Raw genomic sequence first — 17,535 nt, 5'->3', positions numbered from 1 at the left:
ACACCGGAGGAAATATTGTATCATTTCTTAATGCATGCATTACTAAATGACAATAAAAGAGGACTACGTGTCTTCATAATCATCATAATTGCACAAAGCTCCAATTCAGTTCCCAGACAGAGCAGGCAGACGTTGCATGGACAGCCCACGGCTCAGAACTGTAGGACTGTGGCACTTGGCACTGGTGAAACTGTGCACAAAGACCCATGTAGAGAACTCGCCCTTCCTGGCGTGGGTCCCCATGAGTCAGTTCAGGAGGCCCTTGACATTCACCACACCCCCATCGTCAAGCTGGCTCTGCAACCATTTGCACAGTAGAATTCTCAGACAACGCAAAAGATCCCACTATAGCTCTTTCACCAGACAGTGGAGCCATACTAAAGTGATATCAAAGCTGATTTTTAAAAATACTGACTAATTATGTTTCGAGGGAAGGGACATTTGAAATAATTGTGGAAGAATTAGGCTCTACATAATTTTCAGGAACAGGGAAGATGTTCCGCCATTATGACTTAGCAGGGAGGTACACTTACAAGGGGTTTGGCAGTCTATTTCCAGCTACATTCCATGCCTAAGAGGCACAGACAAGAAAAGACCGTCACTAACTGAAGCCTCAGAATACTGGTCTGTAACTCCACCTGTATAGGTACCACCATGTACAATGACAACAATAATTTTAAACAAGTGAGATGTTATGTGTTAAAAACCGAAGATGTTGCTCTCCTCTTCACACTCACAGGTTACCCTTTGCTCAGCCTTGTACTGGTAAGGACAGTTCTAGATACCAAAGTAAACATCTGAAGACTCATACCGACCATGCTTACCGTTTCTTCCGCCCGATCTCCTTTGAGAGAGACGTAGGAGACTCTGTACTGGGTGATGAAGGAATCAGCAGGCTCCCACGACACATGGACACTGAACGTGGTCTCGTCATCCAGGACCAGGTTCCTTATTCCAGATCGGACAACTAAGCCAAACAAAGCAGAGTGAATTAGAACCTGGAGCTTTGGGAATAGACTTGGTACTCGTCCTTGGGCAGCAATTGGTTGCTGAGACGGTATGGAATTGTGAGAATGGAAGTACGGGGTCACACAGCTGATTGTGCTCTTTCTTGTGAAAACTGTGTACAATTTCCAAGTTATTTTTTTCTTCTGAATGCTGCTCATCTAATGCGATGTGGCTGTGGTGCTGCTACAAGCAAGTTTTTCATTGCACCTGTGCATACATATGTGTGCGTTTGACAATAATCACGACCTTGACTTAGATGGTGATAGTGTTGCTGTGTCAGGAATCAGGCGTGAACAAGTGTCTCCCATTTACTGCTCCTTTAACAATGAAGCAGTGATCATCACACCAATCAGCTCCTGTTCTACATTTCCTAACTCCAAAGCCCTCACTCTAAATACACCCCAGCCCTTCCACTGCCCCAGCTCTCACCTTCTTCCTTCCACAACCACCACACTGCCCCCAGCCATACCACTCCTATGCTTTGGATTTATAGATTCCACTTATTCAACATTACTGATAAAGTTTTCTCATTAACTACATACCTACTGTAGTTGGAGGAAGAGTGGTTGTAGTGGTTGGTGTTGTCGTGACTATTTGCTGAACTGCAATTTGGAAATAGAGTTAAGATTAATTTTACAACATATCACCATCCAGAATAAAATCTTATATTTATTTCATTATGTGGATCTGAGTTTTCCCCAGTCAGTTTATTAATTGAATAAACGTGTGAATTTAATGAGCAAACACCATAAAACCATAGACATAGGAGCATAATTGGGCCATTTGGCCCATTAAGTCCACTCAGCCATTCCATCATGGCAGATTTATTATGCCTTTCAATCCCATTCTCATGCCTTCTCCCCCTAAACTTTGATGCCCAGACTAATCAAGAACCCATCAACCTCTGCTTCAAATGTACTCAATAATCTGCCCTCCACACCAGTCTGTGGCAACAATTTCCACAGATTCAGCACCTTCTGGCTAAAAAATTGCCTTCTCATCTTTGTTGCAAATGGACATCCCTCTATACTATGCTAGGCCCTCTGGTCCTAGACTCATCCACTACAGGAATCATCCTCATCATATCCACTATATCTAAGCCTTTTAATATTTGATAGGTTTCAATGAGATCTCCCCTCATTCTTCTAAACTCCAGCGAGTACAGGCCCAGAGCCATCCGGTGCTCCCCATATGTTAACCCATTCATTCCTGGAATCGTTCTCGTAACTTTCCTCTGGACCCTCTCATGTGTGGCACCTTGCCAAAGGCCTTTTGAAAATCCACGTAAGCATCCACCAATTCTCCTTTGTTATTTCCTCAAAGAATTCCAACAGATTTTTCAGGCAAGATTTCCCCTTAAGGAAACTATGCTGACTTTGGCCTGATCTATCATGTTCCTCCAAGTACCCTGAAAGCTTATCTTTAATAATGGACTCCAACATTTTACCAACCATTGAAGTCAGGCTAACTGACCTACGTACCTTTCTTCTGCTCCTTTCCTTTCTTAAAGGGTGGCGTGACTACCCCTCCAGCGTCATTCTTCATGGTCACAGAGTCTCCGATCTCTCCCTGTCCAGCAGTATGTAAAGGGATACACTTGTTGCTGGAAGGAATAGCCATGAGAAACCCTGCACTGACTACTTACTCCTCTTAATTTTCCTGGTGGTCTCCCATCTATTTGAAGCCTGCACTCTGGGTGTAACCACCTCAGTAAAAGTCTCATCTTAGAGGTTTTCCTGAGTGCATCCAGTTCCAGCTCCTTGACCTTGTCAGTCAGGAGCTGCACGTGGATGCACCTCCTGCAGAAGTAGTCACCAGGGAGACAGTTAGGTACCCTGAAATCCCATGTCTCAGAGGAGGAGCATTCCATTGCGCTGAACTACCATCCTAAAGACATCTGTCATCCCTCTAACTTCTCAAGCAAGTCCTAGCCTGCACCTGTTCTCGCCCAAGCCTAGCCACTCTAACAACCATATCTAGTCATGGCCTGAAGTGGGTTAAAAGGAGTTTCCTTGTCCCCTTTTTGTATCAGAATCCTGGAACAAAACAAAAATGTTGAGACTCTGATGAATGCATGTCCAAGATCCCTTAGATCCTTCAGCACAACCAAGACAGTTTTAGGTTCATCCATCCATGGTTATAAACACAGAAAAAGGCCCTTCACCCCAACTCGTCTATGCTAACCAAGTCCCTGTACCTGCATTTGGCCCCCGTACCTCTGAATCTTTCTCGTCCACAAACCTACTCAAATGTCTTTTAGATATAGTAAATGTAGCTGCATCTACCACTTCCTCTGGCAGCTCATTCCGTATACCCACCCCATTGTGTGGAATAACTCGCCTTTCTGATTCCCTTTAGATATCACCTTAAACCTTTGACTTCTACTTTTAGACTTGATTCTGAGGGAGAAAGCTGTCACTATCTAACCTATCTAAAGACATTATGTCATTTTTATAAACTATAAGATCTCACCTCTACTGTCTTCATTCCATAAAAACAACTCCCAGTTTATCCGTTCTGTCCTTATAACTCAAGTCTACCAGTTCCAGAAACAACACTATGCACTCTCACTACTTAATCACACCCTTACTGTCTTCCTGACCATTTTACAAACCACTCTACACAAGGATAGCTAATACCCTTGCACATGTCCTTACTACTACACAAACCCAGTACTGTACACCAGCGTGCATTGTTCTTGCCAATCGGAGCAACGGCAGGATTTTAGAATTCTTAATCTGGCTTTTTAAATGCATCCATAGCTACACATGACTGTAACTCTTCCCACCCCACTTTCTCCACAAAATCTTTTGGAGCTCTCCGCTCGTCCCACTCCCGCACATCTCATCACTACTGCTTACCCCAAGTCTCCCGCCCTCTATTTCACTGGCCCAGCTTTTAGCCACTCATTCCAATTCCTCTTCAGGTCAGGTATATCAAGTTTTATTTGAGACCACTCCCAAGAAGTTGCTCGAGATGTTTTATTGTGTTAAAGGTGCTTTATGAAGACAAATTGCCTTTGTCGACAGCATGCAGCCAAATTATTTTGTTGTGCTTGTAGCCATTCGCAGAACTTACACTGTTGTTATACATGTACAATTTCATGATGCATGCAAATTGAACGGGATAGTTTAGCATGCTGTCATCTTACGTGTAGTTTCAAGGACAGTAACAGCTTCACTTTCCGCCTCATCACTATATATTGCTGAGAGAGACACTTCATATTCTGTCCCAGGCAATAAATCATCAAGAATTACTGTGTCTGTATCCCCACTGAAGACAAACTGTAAGGAGAAAAATACCCTGGTTAGGGAAGTAATATGTTACTTAAGGAGGTTTGAAGTAATGTAATACACCTTCATGAACAGACTTTATAATAGTTCCAGCTTAGATCTTACTGGTGGTATTAATATCAACTATATATTTAATTGGAATGGATAGTGAAAGATCCTGGGCCTTTCAGATATCCAATACTCTCCAAATTAGTGATGAAATTCTTGGGGTTGCATTATAATATGGGGAGGTTCATTTCTGGTAAAATAGTAAATTGGTTTATTATCATCACATGTGCTGAGGTACAGTGAAAGTCTTTGCACACCATCCATACAAATCATTCCATCGCAGCAGTACCCTGAGAGCACAGTGGAAGTCAGTAATAGAATGCAGAACATATGTAGCGTTACAGTCACAGAGAGAGAGTGCAGTGCAGGTAGACAATAAGATGCATGGACCAAAATGAGAGATTGAGTGGTCAAGAGTCCATCTTATTATACAAGGGAAACGTTCGATAGTTTTATAACAACAGGATAGAATCTGTCCTTGAACCTTGCGATACACGCTTTCAGGCTTTTCTACCTTCTACCTGATGAAAGGAAGGAAAAGAGAGTATGTCTGGAAAGGGTGGAGTCCTTGATTCTGTTGGTTACTTTATCGAGACAGGGAGAAGTATAGACAGAGTCTCAGGAGGAGAGGCTGGTTTCCGTTATCTGCTCAGCAGTGTCCACAACTCGCTGGACTTTTTGTGGCTCCGGGCAGAGCGGTTGACATACCAAGCTGCAACACATCCAGATTGGATGCCTTTTCCTCTCTAAGAATTGGTGATGTTCAAAGAGGACATGCCAAACGTTTTTTTTAATCAACTTAGAAACTTTTCACACTAATGTTTATTATATTGACGAATAAAAGTGAAACGGGCAACGTGTCAGGATCAGAGTCAGGTTCCAGGTAGAATAGACTCACTCTGGCCCCATTTACTGTGCATTATTAATCAAAGCTGATTGCACCCTTCTCTGATATCAGATTTTCTATTTTCACAAGATCTCTACAATGTGCTGCATCAAAGGTAGCTTTTGCCAATGCCTTTCTGAAAGCTGTGTATTTATATTGCCTCTTTCTCAGCCCCAGGATCTCTCACTGTGAAGTTCAGTCACTGCAGGAAATGTCACAGCCAATTTGTGAACAGCAAACTGCTACAAACAGTAATGTGATGCTGGCTTAAAAAAAAATCTGCCCAGGTTTAGAAGTTGAAGGAAAAAAATATTCATCTCTATTCCCAAATAATTCCATGGGATGCTATCCATCCACCTGAGGAGATGAATTGGCCTCTGTCTATCTGGAAAACGGCATTTCCTACATGCAGCACGGTTTAATGTGATGCCTCAAAAAGGTAGCATCCTTCATTAAGGGCTTTCGTCACCCAGGACGTGCTCTCCATCCCCAGGGCCAAAACTAAGCATGGTGAAGCAGCTTTTAGTTACTATGCTCCACACATCTGGAATAACCTTCCAGAGGATCTGAAGTCTACCCCAACTTTAAGCTCTCTTAAAGCAAGGCTTAAAACTTTGCCTTTTGCTGTAGCTTTTAATGAAACTCTTCTGCACTGTAACTGCTATTTATCATACCTATTTTTGTTTGATTTTATTCTCTTGGATGTTGTCTAAAATTTGATGTTTGAACTCCTTGCGTTTGAAAAGGGTTATACAAATAAGCTTACTTGCTCTTTTTATTACTATCAGAGAAATGGTACATAAACCTAATGACAAACACTCAACGTTTTAGAAACAGCTTCTTCCTTTCCAGGATCAGATCTCTGAACAGATAATGAACCAAGCCATGAACACCATCTCATTGTTTTTGCAAAACTACTTAATTAATTATACTTTTATTTTTATATATATATTATTGTAATTTATAATATTTTTGATATATTACACTGTATTGCTGTGCAAAACTATAAATTTACTGATGTACGCAGTGATATTCCACCAGATTCTGATTCTCCCTCCGTCCTGGTGCAGTGCAATCTAAGTGTACAAAATAAGTCTTCCTAGTGAGATGAACCCATGGACAAGAGGAGCTCTGGTTCATGTATGAACTCCCTGAACTACCATTGCGCCTTGATACATTGTGCTTTACCTCTTTTGCCTCTTCCCCACTCAAGGGAGTGCATGCTAGTCTGTACAAGGTAACATCTTCAGCGGCATGCTTCCAGCTAACTCTGAACTTGTCCAGAGAAACATCACTGACCCTTAAGGATAACGGCTTGGGAACGCTCTCTGCATAAACACGGAAATAAACGGGAAACCATTACAATAGCAAGTTCATTTGAATCTATAAAGATGAATCATTGTCTTTGGATACAAGGTGAGCAACAGACGTGCAATGTGAAGGCAGAGACAACTTACTTGTGGTAAAGCTGCCCGTCAGTGGCTCTGATTGTCCCTCATCATAGATCGAAAACACTGCAATTGTGTACTCTGTAAGTGATGTCAGGTTTCTTAAAAAAGTTGTCGTATCTTCAACTTCAACCTAAGGGTGACAAATAAAAGGGATAACCAGTCAATTCAACAGATAAATCAAGAGAATTCTCTTTTCCAGAGAAAAGGTGAATGTGGAACAGAGAACTTTCAAACTCAAGTGCAGACACTGATTTAAAAGGGAGGTAAATAAGCACACAAGGGAAATACAGGTAACATTGAAATAATGATCTCGAAAGTGTCCTGATAGAGATTAGTTAGAATACTGAAGGATTTGATAAGGTAGATGGAGAGATTATGCTTTGAACAGTAGGGCAGTTCAGGACTAGAGGTGCTACAAAGTTAAATGGGGCAGGAGTCAGCCATTCAACCCTCATCCTGTGCTAGCATCAAGACCAACACTGACATGCACTTCAATACAGGAGTTGTGAGGACATTCAGGAGAAACCGTTACATTTTGTAACTTCACAATATTAAACTAATTCAAAAAAAAAAGGCACCAGAATCCAAAATCCGAGTGTTACTCTGTGTTTACTTTAAGCAGTGGAGATTACCTCAGTAAATATATATAAGACAAGGCTGGATAGATTTTTACATAGTAGGGGAACTAAGGGTTATGGGGAAAAGGCAGAGGTGGTGGTGAGTCATGGTCAGATCAGCCATGATCTTATGGAATGGCGGAACAGGCTCGACAGGCCAGATGGCCTACTCCTGCTCCTATTTCTTATGAAAGCGAAGCATGCGAGTATAATTTGGTAGTGTAATGACACATGCATTTATTTATACATATAACTTATAATGAATTATTTAAATGAACAAAAATGCTTAAACAACACACACACACTGCAAGAAAATGAATCTCAGGGCTGTACATGGTGACATACACATACTTCGATAATACATTTACTTTGAACTTTAAAAGTTTGTCCAGGGGCCAGACATTATCCTTCACGAAAGCTCTGAGCAGGACACTGTTTAATACCATTCCCTACTTGTTCCTGAACCAGCTCTCTCCCTCAGTATTTCAGAGGGCTGTGTTCAGTGTTGTCAGTCTGGGAACCAGGTGGAAAGACATGGCAGATCTCCCTCCTCAGAGGCATGAATGAACGAAGTGGTTTACAAGAATCCTGTGGTTTCCTGGATCCTGTTACTGCAAATAAGTTCACCAGTGGCTGTGGTGGGATTTTGAACTGTCCTTAAATCAAACACCCAAGCCTCTCGATTAGTAACAAAATAACAAGGGAGGTGGGCACTTGGCCCATTTTGTCTCCTAGCAGAGCAATTCCATCAACTCTGTTGACATCACTCATTTCCACCACACTCACCAAATCCCCCAGATTTCACTGTACCACTCACCCATACACTGGTGCCAATTACAGCGGACTAGTAACCTACCAACTCATCCACCTTTGGAGCATGGGAGGAAACCAGACACCAGGAGAAAACACAGGCAAAACCTGCACACTCCACATAGATAGCATCGGGCTGCTGGGGCTGTGTCAGCAGCGTTCCTTCAGCACCACTTTATATGGCCCACTAACACTATGATCACATTACTAAGGCAATGTGATTAACACTATAGTTACATTGTCTTAGTGATATTGGACAATATCACATGTTAATCATGGACAAGATTGACACCGACATACAAGAGACTACCGATGACAGGAGATTTTGTGGACATGAGAAGGACACCTGCATGGTTTGTTGCCTCCCGGGTGCCAGGGTCCGGGATGTCTCTGACCAGGTGCACAACATCCTGGTTCGAGAGGGAAAGCAACCAGAAGTCGTGATACATGTTGGTACCAACGACATAGGCAGGAAGAGGGATGAGGTCCTGAAGTGTGAGTTTCGGGAACTAGGCAGAAGGCTGAAGAACAGGACCTCAAGGGTGACATTCTCAGGATTGCTGCCAGTGCTACGTGATAGTGATGGTAAGAATTGGAGGAGATGGCAGTTGAATGCGTGGCTGAGGGGTTGATGCAGGGAGCAGGGTTTTAGATTTTTAGATCATTGGGATCTCTTCTGGGGAAGGTGGGACCTGTACAGATTGGATGGGTTGCACCTGAACTCGAGGGGGAGCAATATCCTTGCAGGTAGGTTTGCTAGCGTGGTTCGGGAGGGTCTAAACTAATTTGCGAGGGGGATGGGACCCAGAGCGATAGAGCAGTGAAAGAAGTGCATGGAGTAAAGCCAGATCTAACATATAGAGAGGCTTTGAGGAAAGAGAAGCACAAGAAACGGGGTAAAGGTAGTCAGGTAGAAGGGCTGAAGTGTGTGTACCTCAATGCAAGAAGCATCAGGAACAAAGGTGATGAACTGAGAGCTTGGATACATACATGGAATTATGATGTAGTGGCCATTACAGAGACTTGGCTGGCACCAGGGCAGGAATTGATTCTCAATATTCCTGGATTTCAGTGCTTTAAAAAGGATAGAGAGGGTGGAAAAAGGGGAGGAGGGTTGGCATTACTGGTCAGGGATAGTATTACGGCCACAGAAAGGGTGGGTAATGTAGCAGGATCCTCTTTTGAGTCAGTATGGGTGGAAGTCAGGAACAGGAAGGGAGCAGTTACTCTACTGGGGGTATTCTATAGGCCCCCTGATAGCAGCAGAGATACAGAGGAGCAGATTGGGAGGCAGATTTTGGAAAGGTGCAAAAATAACAGGGTTGTTATCATGGGTGACTTTAACTTCCCTAATATTGATTGGCACCTGATTAGTTCCAAGGGTTTAGATGGGACAGAGTTTGTTAAGTGTGTCCAGGACGGATTCCTGTCACAGTATGTAGACAGGCCAACTAGGGGGAATGCCATACTAGATCTAGTACTAGGTAATGAACCCGGTCAGGTCACAGATGTCTCAGTGGGTGAGCATCTGGGGGACAGTGACCACTGCTCCCTGGCCTTTGGCTAGAATCTTTATGTCCTTGTTGTCCATGGGAATGGTATTGGAGGATTGGAGGGAGGCGAATGTTGTCCCCTTGTTCAAAAAAGGTAGTAGGGATAGTCCGGGTAATTATAGACCAGTGAGCCTTGCGTCTGTGGTGGGAAAGTTGTTGGAAAAGATTCTTAGAGATAGGATCTCTGGGCATTTAGAGGAACATGGTCTGATCAGGGACAGTCAGCATGGCTTTGTGAAGGGCAGATCGTGTCTAATAAGCCTGATAGACTTCTTTGAGGAGGTCACCAGGCATATAGATGGGGGTGGTGCAGTGGATGTGATCTATATGGATTTTAGTAAGGCATTTGACAAGGTTCCACACGGTAGGCTTATTCAGAAAGTCAGAAGGCATGTGATCCAGGGAAGTTTGGCCAGGTGGATTCAGAATTGGCTTGCCTACAGAAGGCAGAGGGTCATGGTGGAGGGAGTACATTCAGATTGGAGGATTGTGACTAGTGGTGTCCCACAAGGATTTCTTCTGGGACCTCTACTTTTCGTGATTTTTATTAACGACCTGGATGTGGGGGTAGAGGGGTGGGTTGGCAAGTTTGCAGATGACGCAAAGGTTGGTGGTGTTGTAGATAGTGCAGAGGATTGTCGAAGATTGCAGCGAGACTTTGATAAGATGCAGAAGTTGGCTGAGAAGTGGCAGACGGAGTTCAACTCGGAGAAGTGTGAGGTGGTACATTTTGGAAGGACAAACTCCAAGGCAGAGTACAAAGTAAATGACAGGATACTTGGTAGTGTGGAGGAGCAGAGGGATCTCAGGGTACGTGTCCACAGATTCCTGAAAGTTGCCTCACAGGTGGATAGGGTAGTTAAGAAAGCTTATGGGGTGTTAACTTTCACAAGTTGAGGGATAGAGTTTAAGAGTCGCGATGTAATGATGCAGCTCTATAAAACTCTGGTTAGGCCACACTTGGAGTACTGTATCCAGTTCTGGTCACCTCACTATAGGAAGGATGTGGAAGCATTGAAAAGGGTACAGAGTAGATTTACCAGGATGCTGCCTGGTTTAGAGAGTATGCATTATGATCGGAGATTAAGGAAACTTTACTCTTTGGAGAGAAGGAGGATGAGAGGAGACATGATGGAGGTATACAAGATATTAAGAGGAATAGTTAGAGTGGATAGTCAGCGCCTCTTCCCCAGGGCACCACTGCTCAATACAAGAGGACATGGCTTTAAGGTAAGGGGTGGGAAGTTCAAGGGGGATATTAGAGGAAGGTTTTTTACTCAGAGAGTGGTTGGTGCGTGGAATGCACTGCCTGAGTCAGTGGTGGAGGCAGATACACTAGTGAAGTTTAAGAGACTACTAGACAGGTATATGGAGGAATTTAAGGTGCGGGGTTGTAAGGGAGGCAGGGTTTGAGAGTCGGCACAACATTGTGAGCCAAAGGGCCTGTACTGTGCTGTACTATTCTATGTTCTATGATGGAATATGGAAAACAGATGCTGGAGGAATTCAGGAAGTCAGGCAGCATCTGTGGAGAGAAATGGAGTGTCAACGTTTTTATTGCCCATCCATAATACAACACAGGTGCTTGTGAGGCTACATTAGGGTGGGTTTGGGAGACTGAATCACTTCTAAACTGAGATACAGCAAGGAGAGCAGATTTCTGGCCACAAAGGTTTCACTGGGCTTTCATTGCCTGTCCAACAGCTCTACGGTCATGTTACCTGGTACCAGGTTTGGGGGAAAGACATACACAAAGCAATTCTCTCCAAAGGGTCTCAGCCTGAAGCATCGACTGTACTCTTTTCCATAGACACTGCCTGGTCTGCTGAATTCTTCCAGCATTTTGTGTGCGCTACTTGGTTTTCCAGCATCTGCAGAATGTCTCTTGTTTGTAAGCAGTTCTCTCCCCAGTTTGTATCCAACAACGAGGCTGTCTGATTTTCCCTACGTATGTGCTATTGCATATCACCGATACTGAAAGGCCTGGATAGATTGAACATGGAGGAGAAGTTTCCGTTAGTTGAAGCGTCTACAATATGAGGGCACAGACTCAGAATAAAGGGATTCTCCTTCAGAACTGAGGTAAGGAGCAATTTCTTCAGACAGACTGTGGTGAATCTGGAATTTGTTGCCATAGAGGGTTGTGGAGGTCAAATCTTTGCGTGCATTTAATGCAGAGATTGACTGGTTCTTGATTGGTAAGGTGATTAAGAGTTATGGGTAGAAGGCAGGAGATTGGGGTGGAGAAATAACGTGAACGATGATTTAAGAGGCCGAGCAGACTTGATGGGCTGGATGACTTAGTTCTGCTCGTATACCGTATAGTCAATTGCCACACTCACCTCGCTCATCATAGTCCCATCAGTTTTCACATACATGACACGATAACCCCGAGCTTTCTTTGATCCCGCTTCCCAGCTGACCCTGCCTGTACTGTGCCCAATTTCGGAGAACTGAAGGTTCTTGGGAGGAGTAAGTGGCACTGAGTAAAGAAAACAAAACATTTACAGGTAAATGCAAGGAAATCCATTTACAGGTAAAGACACATTCACAGGGAGACACAATACAGAAACAGAGCCTCGGATCACAGAGTCCACACCGTCACCAACTACCCATTTATACTAATCTACACTCGTCTCTTTTATTCTCTGCTAAGAGCAAAAACTTCAGGCAAGTGCCCATACTTTTGATTATGTTATTAAATTTCAACTAAATAATGAAATTCACAATGCCTGCATGTTCAAATTCTTCCATTGCTGCCAATATTTTTACTATTCTGTGTTGTCGCACAAGTTGCTCAAGATTCCCGGAGTCAGTACGAAAACAGGTCATTCAGCCATTGAGTCCATACTGACACAAACTACCTACTTACACAGAGGCTACATAAACTCCTGCCAGCTCCAGCCCAGATTCTACCACTCACCTACGTGCTCGGAGCCAATTATCCTATCGGGCCTCTGTGACATGGGAGGAAACCCTGAACTTACAAACTCCACAACTGCAAAGACATTTCTTAACTTTAAAAAATTAACTTTCAATCTGTGAGACCCATTCTGCAGCTTACTTACCATTCAATAATACCACCATGAGCCAGCTGACCTACACTGGTTCCGAGTTAATCTCAGGCTCATTTCCAACCCTACAAGCCTCTGTGCCCCTGTGTTCACAGCAAATACCTAGGTTAGGAATAGCATCGGTGGCCATGCCTTCAGTCACCCTGAGCCTCCAGTCCTGGATCGTCCTCCTTAAATCCCTCTTCTCCTTGAAGAAGGATTCTTGACCTTGTTGTGGCCCTTGCACTCTACCATGTGCCTGCACTGCACGTTTTCTGTAACTGTAGCAACATTTCCAGCATAATACAGGCAAAGTGCTGGAGGGCTGACAAAAAGTCTTGGGCTGAAATGTTGACTGTGTGATGTCAGCTGACATGCTGAGCTCCTGCAGCATTTTGTGTGAATTACACCAGATTTCTAGTGTCTGCAGAATCTTCCATGTTTACACCACGTTCTACATTCTGTTATTGCTTCTCCCTTGTACTATCTCAATGTACTTACGTTTTGAAATGATCTGTATGGACGGCATTTTTCACTGTACCTCAGTATGCGTGTCAATAGTAAACCAGTTCCAATTCCCTCTCCCTGCCTCTTGGCAGCTGAAGCCAGAGATGGGGTGTTGAGATTCAGGGGCCAAAGCTGGAGCAAGGCAGAAATCTCAGAGGACTGGTGAAGGGACTGGATAGGACCATGAAGGATTTGGAGATAAGGAGGAGGGTTTTGACGCTGAGGCATTGTTTGACCAGCAGCCAGCGCAGAATGGCTTGGAGAAAATGAATAAATGTGACTTGGGACAAGGGAAGCTGAGAGTTAGATGACCTCACAGTCAGCAGAACAAGGGAAGCCAACCAAAAGCCTGCCAGGACAGTCAAGTCTAGTGGTAACAGCAGGGGTATGAACTCCATCACAGGTTTTTTAGGGTGCAGCCAGGCAATATTACTGAGATAGAAATGGGTGGATTTGCTGATGGTGTAAAGCTCCTCTGAGGTCAACTGTGATGTTCAAACCCCCATCCGGACCTACATGTTGTTTCTTGTCCAGTCAGAGGGTCGCTTGCCTCGTCTCCATACATGGCATACACGGTCACAGTGTATTCAGTGTTCGGCGTTAACCCTTCCAGTTCTATATCCGTAACAAGATCAGCCACCTTTACCTGTGGAGAAAGAGGAACAGGTTGTTTCTTGCCACCTCATTGCCAGTGTCAACCCAATCGACACAAGTTGCACAAGCAGGGCTCAGGGTAGGAAGAGATTTCCACAATGCTTGGCTTCAAAGGCTTCAGATTGGGGTGAGATCACCCAAAACTCTTACAGACGACTCTGCAAACTATTTGAAAGCAGCCTTTGAGATCCCAGCTCAACCCCAGTAACGCAGTAATTGTTTCTGACATGCAGACTCCGGGAGAAGGGAGAGTTGGGTATTAAAAGCTGCCCAGTAGGCCTTGGAATACTGAAGCAATTGGGAGAAGTAAGTTAGGAGACACAAGATTGAGCAGCATTTGGGCGAGGTGAGAAAGGAAGGTTGCAGATAAGAGAGGAAGACAAAGTGGACAGTTGACCAGATAGAAAGTTATCAATTCCTGATCATGACAATAGTGTTTATTGCATTAGATGAGTGAGTGAATCCTGCTATGTGTTTGCTGTTGGCCTGTGAATGCAATTTTATAAGCAGACAGCCATTAACAGGAGCAACAAACAATCTGCTCAAGGAACTCAGCGGGCCGAGCAGCATCTATGGGGTGGGGGAGTGGGGGTAGAAAATTGTCGATGTTTCTGGTCGAAACCCTGCATCAGGGCTCCTTGCTAACAATTCCTTTCCTCCCACTGATGTTGCCTGAGGTGCTGAGCTCCTCTCGCAGGTTATTTATTGCTCCAGATTCCGGTAGCTGCCGTCCCTCCTGTTTCCAATCAGGCTGAGTAGTATCTGTGTGGGGGAAAGGAAATGTGGATATTTAGGGTCGAGGCCCCGCATCAGGACAGCCACTGTTAACAGGAGCTAATTTATTCAACTCTACCTCCTTTTCATCGGCTGTGTATCCCCCTGTGAGTGCTGCATAAAGGATCATGTAACCAGAAGCAGATTCAGCAGGTCTCCACTTAACTCTCATGCTGTTGTGGGTCACGTCGTACATGCGCAGGTCTGCAGCTGCGGGAAGTGCCACTGTAAGGAGATAAATAGAGGGACATTCACACCGGATAAGCAGCCTCCCTCCAACCCACTCGCTGTTCAGTGGCTGAGGTAAGCTTCGTCTCTCTCTACTCCCTCTCTCAAACTACACCAGTCTCAGTTCAGACATGTTCAAGTGGCCCTTCAGCCTCATTACGATCCTCAGGGCAAGATCTTGAGTCACACTGCCCCGTAGATGAGAAACCACATCCTGATATCAGTACTGACCAACCCAGCTCGAATATTAGGGGCAAGCCTCAGGAGCTGTACATCACTGTACACAGCCTTGCCCCGTCAATTCTCTCAACTCCTTTCACCAACTCGAAATGCTCAATTAGATCATTCCATAATCCGCTAATCTGAAAATACAAGTCTAGTCTACTTATGCAATTTTCTCAGTTTAATACATCCAGCTCCCAGCAGCTCTATAGTTATAACCCTGATTTATATTACTCATTGCAGCGTAGGCCATCCAAAGTAGGGTAGTGTCCCAACATGCCAGATCCTGTGGCGAACACAATCAACAGCCATTATATTCACAGTCCTCAACTCGAGATAAGTGCGATTCAAAAATTGTTTAGTATTAGTTATTTCCAGTACACAAGTGTAAAGGAGAATGAAATAATGCTTGCTCCTGATTCAATGCAGCACAAAAAAAGCACAAGGAACATAATAATAAAAAAACAATAAATATAAATACATACTTACATATACATAGTTAAATGCATGGCTCAAGGATTGGTATGGGAGAAGTGGGTTTGAATTAATAGGAATCTGGCACCAGCACAGGGGAGGGAGGGAGGGAGGGAGCTGTTCCATTGGGACTGGCTTCACCTGAACTGTGATGGGACCTGGATTCTGGCAAATCGCATAACTAGGGTTATGGAGAGGGCTTTAAACTAAGTAGCAGGGGGTGGGTTCAACAGATTGGAGAAGTATGAATTAAAAAGTGTGGTTAAAGATAAAGTAACAACAAAAGTTAAAGAGAAAAGTAAGGGTGGAGCACAGAAAAGTTAAGTGGATAACAGACAAAGATTACTAGATTTTAAAAGCATAATGAGTGTAAGGGCACTTTATCTGAAAGCCCATAGTATTCATAACAAGGTCAATGAACTTGTGGCACAAATCAATATAAAGGGGTATGATTTAGTGACCATTGCAGAAATGTGGTTGCAGGGTGGAGGGGATTGGGAATTAAATATCCAAGAACATCAGTTAATATGGAAGGGTAGGCAGGAAGGTAAGGGAGGTAGGGCAGCACTCTTAATTAAAGATGAGATCAGGGTGACAGTGAGAGATGATACAAAATCTAAGCAGCAGAATATTGAATCCATCTGGGATGGGATTAGGAATATTAAATGGAAAAAAAAAATCATTGGTGGAAGTTGTCTATCGTCCACTGAATAATAACATTACAGTGGCACAGACAATAAACAGGGAAATATCTGAGGCATGTAAGAATAGAACTGCATTTATTGTGGGGGACTTTAACTTGCACATAGGTCGGGTGAATCAAGTTGGTTGGGACAGTCTGAGGTGAACTTCACAGAATGCATCCATGATGGCTTACTTGAACAGCATGTTACTGAACCTACAAGGGAACGTGTAATCTTGGATCTGGTCCTGTGCAATGAGACTGGTAAAATTAGTGATCTTGTAGTTAGCGATCCTCTTAGAAACCGTGATCACAGTATGACTGAGTTTCTCACACAAATGGAGGGTGCAATAGTTCGGTCTGAAACCAGTGTATTATGCCTAAACAATGGAGACTACAATGGGATGAGCGAAGAGTTGGACAGGGTAGACTGGAAACACAGGCTAAATGGTGGGATTGTTGAGGAACCTTGGAAGACTTTCAACGAGATTTTTCACGGTGCTCAACAAAAGTATATTCCAGTTAAAAGCAAGAACAGTAAGGATGGGAAGAGCCAGCCTTGGATAAATAAGGAAATAAAGGAAGGCATCAAACTAGAAGCTCAAGTAAGCAAAGTCACCAAGAGTAGTGGGAAACTGGAAGATTGGAAGATCTTTAAAAAGCAACAAAGAACCAATAGGTGAGTAATAAAGAAAGGGAAGATAGATTATGAAAATAAACTAGCTCAAAATATGAAAATGGATAGTAAAATTTTTTATAATTATATAAAGTGGAAAAGGGTGGCCAAAGTGAACGTAGGTCCCTTGGAAGACGAGAAGGGGGAATTGATATTGGGTAATAAGTAATGCCTGAGGCTTTGAACAACTATTTTGTGTCAGTCTTCATGGAGGAGGACACATCTAACATGCTGAAGAGAGATGATATGGATACGATGGGAGGTGAGGGTCTTGATACAACAGATATCACTAAAGAAGTAGTGTTGAGCAAACTTGTGGGTCTAAAGATAGACAAGTCCCCTGGTTCTGATGGAATGTCTCCCAGGGTACTGAAAGAAATGGCAGAAGTTACAGTTGAGGCTTTGCTGGTAATTTACCAAAATTCTCTGGACTCTGGGCGGTTCCCTGCAGATTGGAAGAAGGTGAAAGTAACACTGCTGTTCAAAAGAGGATGTAGGCAAGAGGCAGGCAACCATAGGCCAGTTAGTTTAGCATCTGTAGTTGGGAACATGTTTGAAGCTATCATTAAAGAAGAAATAGCAAGGCATCTGGAAAGAAA

The 17,535-nt window shown here is 43.6% G+C and overlaps 1 protein-coding gene across 6 annotated transcripts in view; it reads right to left on the bottom strand.

Moving 5' to 3' along the window:
• Positions 1–17,535, bottom strand: part of col14a1a (collagen, type XIV, alpha 1a) — a 273,774-nt gene that overhangs the window by 105,914 nt on the left and 150,325 nt on the right. For 5 of the 6 annotated variants that reach the window (XM_072261042.1, XM_072261032.1, XM_072261062.1 and 2 more), the window contains exons 12-19: positions 14,734–14,879; positions 13,743–13,872; positions 12,009–12,148; positions 6,693–6,816; positions 6,424–6,563; positions 4,160–4,292; positions 1,551–1,610; positions 825–967 (exon numbers count right to left, since the gene is read on the bottom strand). In XM_072261042.1, the coding sequence (XP_072117143.1) occupies positions 825–967; positions 1,551–1,610; positions 4,160–4,292; positions 6,424–6,563; positions 6,693–6,816; positions 12,009–12,148; positions 13,743–13,872; positions 14,734–14,879 (1,016 nt within the window). The remainder of the gene's footprint in view (positions 1–824; positions 968–1,550; positions 1,611–4,159; positions 4,293–6,423; positions 6,564–6,692; positions 6,817–12,008; positions 12,149–13,742; positions 13,873–14,733; positions 14,880–17,535) is intronic. The other variant, XM_072261071.1, reaches the window with a different exon arrangement.

The sequence above is a fragment of the Mobula birostris genome, chromosome 1, assembly GCF_030028105.1.
Source record: "Mobula birostris isolate sMobBir1 chromosome 1, sMobBir1.hap1, whole genome shotgun sequence".
Lineage (NCBI taxonomy): Eukaryota > Metazoa > Chordata > Chondrichthyes > Myliobatiformes > Myliobatidae > Mobula > Mobula birostris.
Note: the sequence above shows the minus strand (reverse complement) of the source record. Positions and strands in the feature narration are given on the sequence as shown.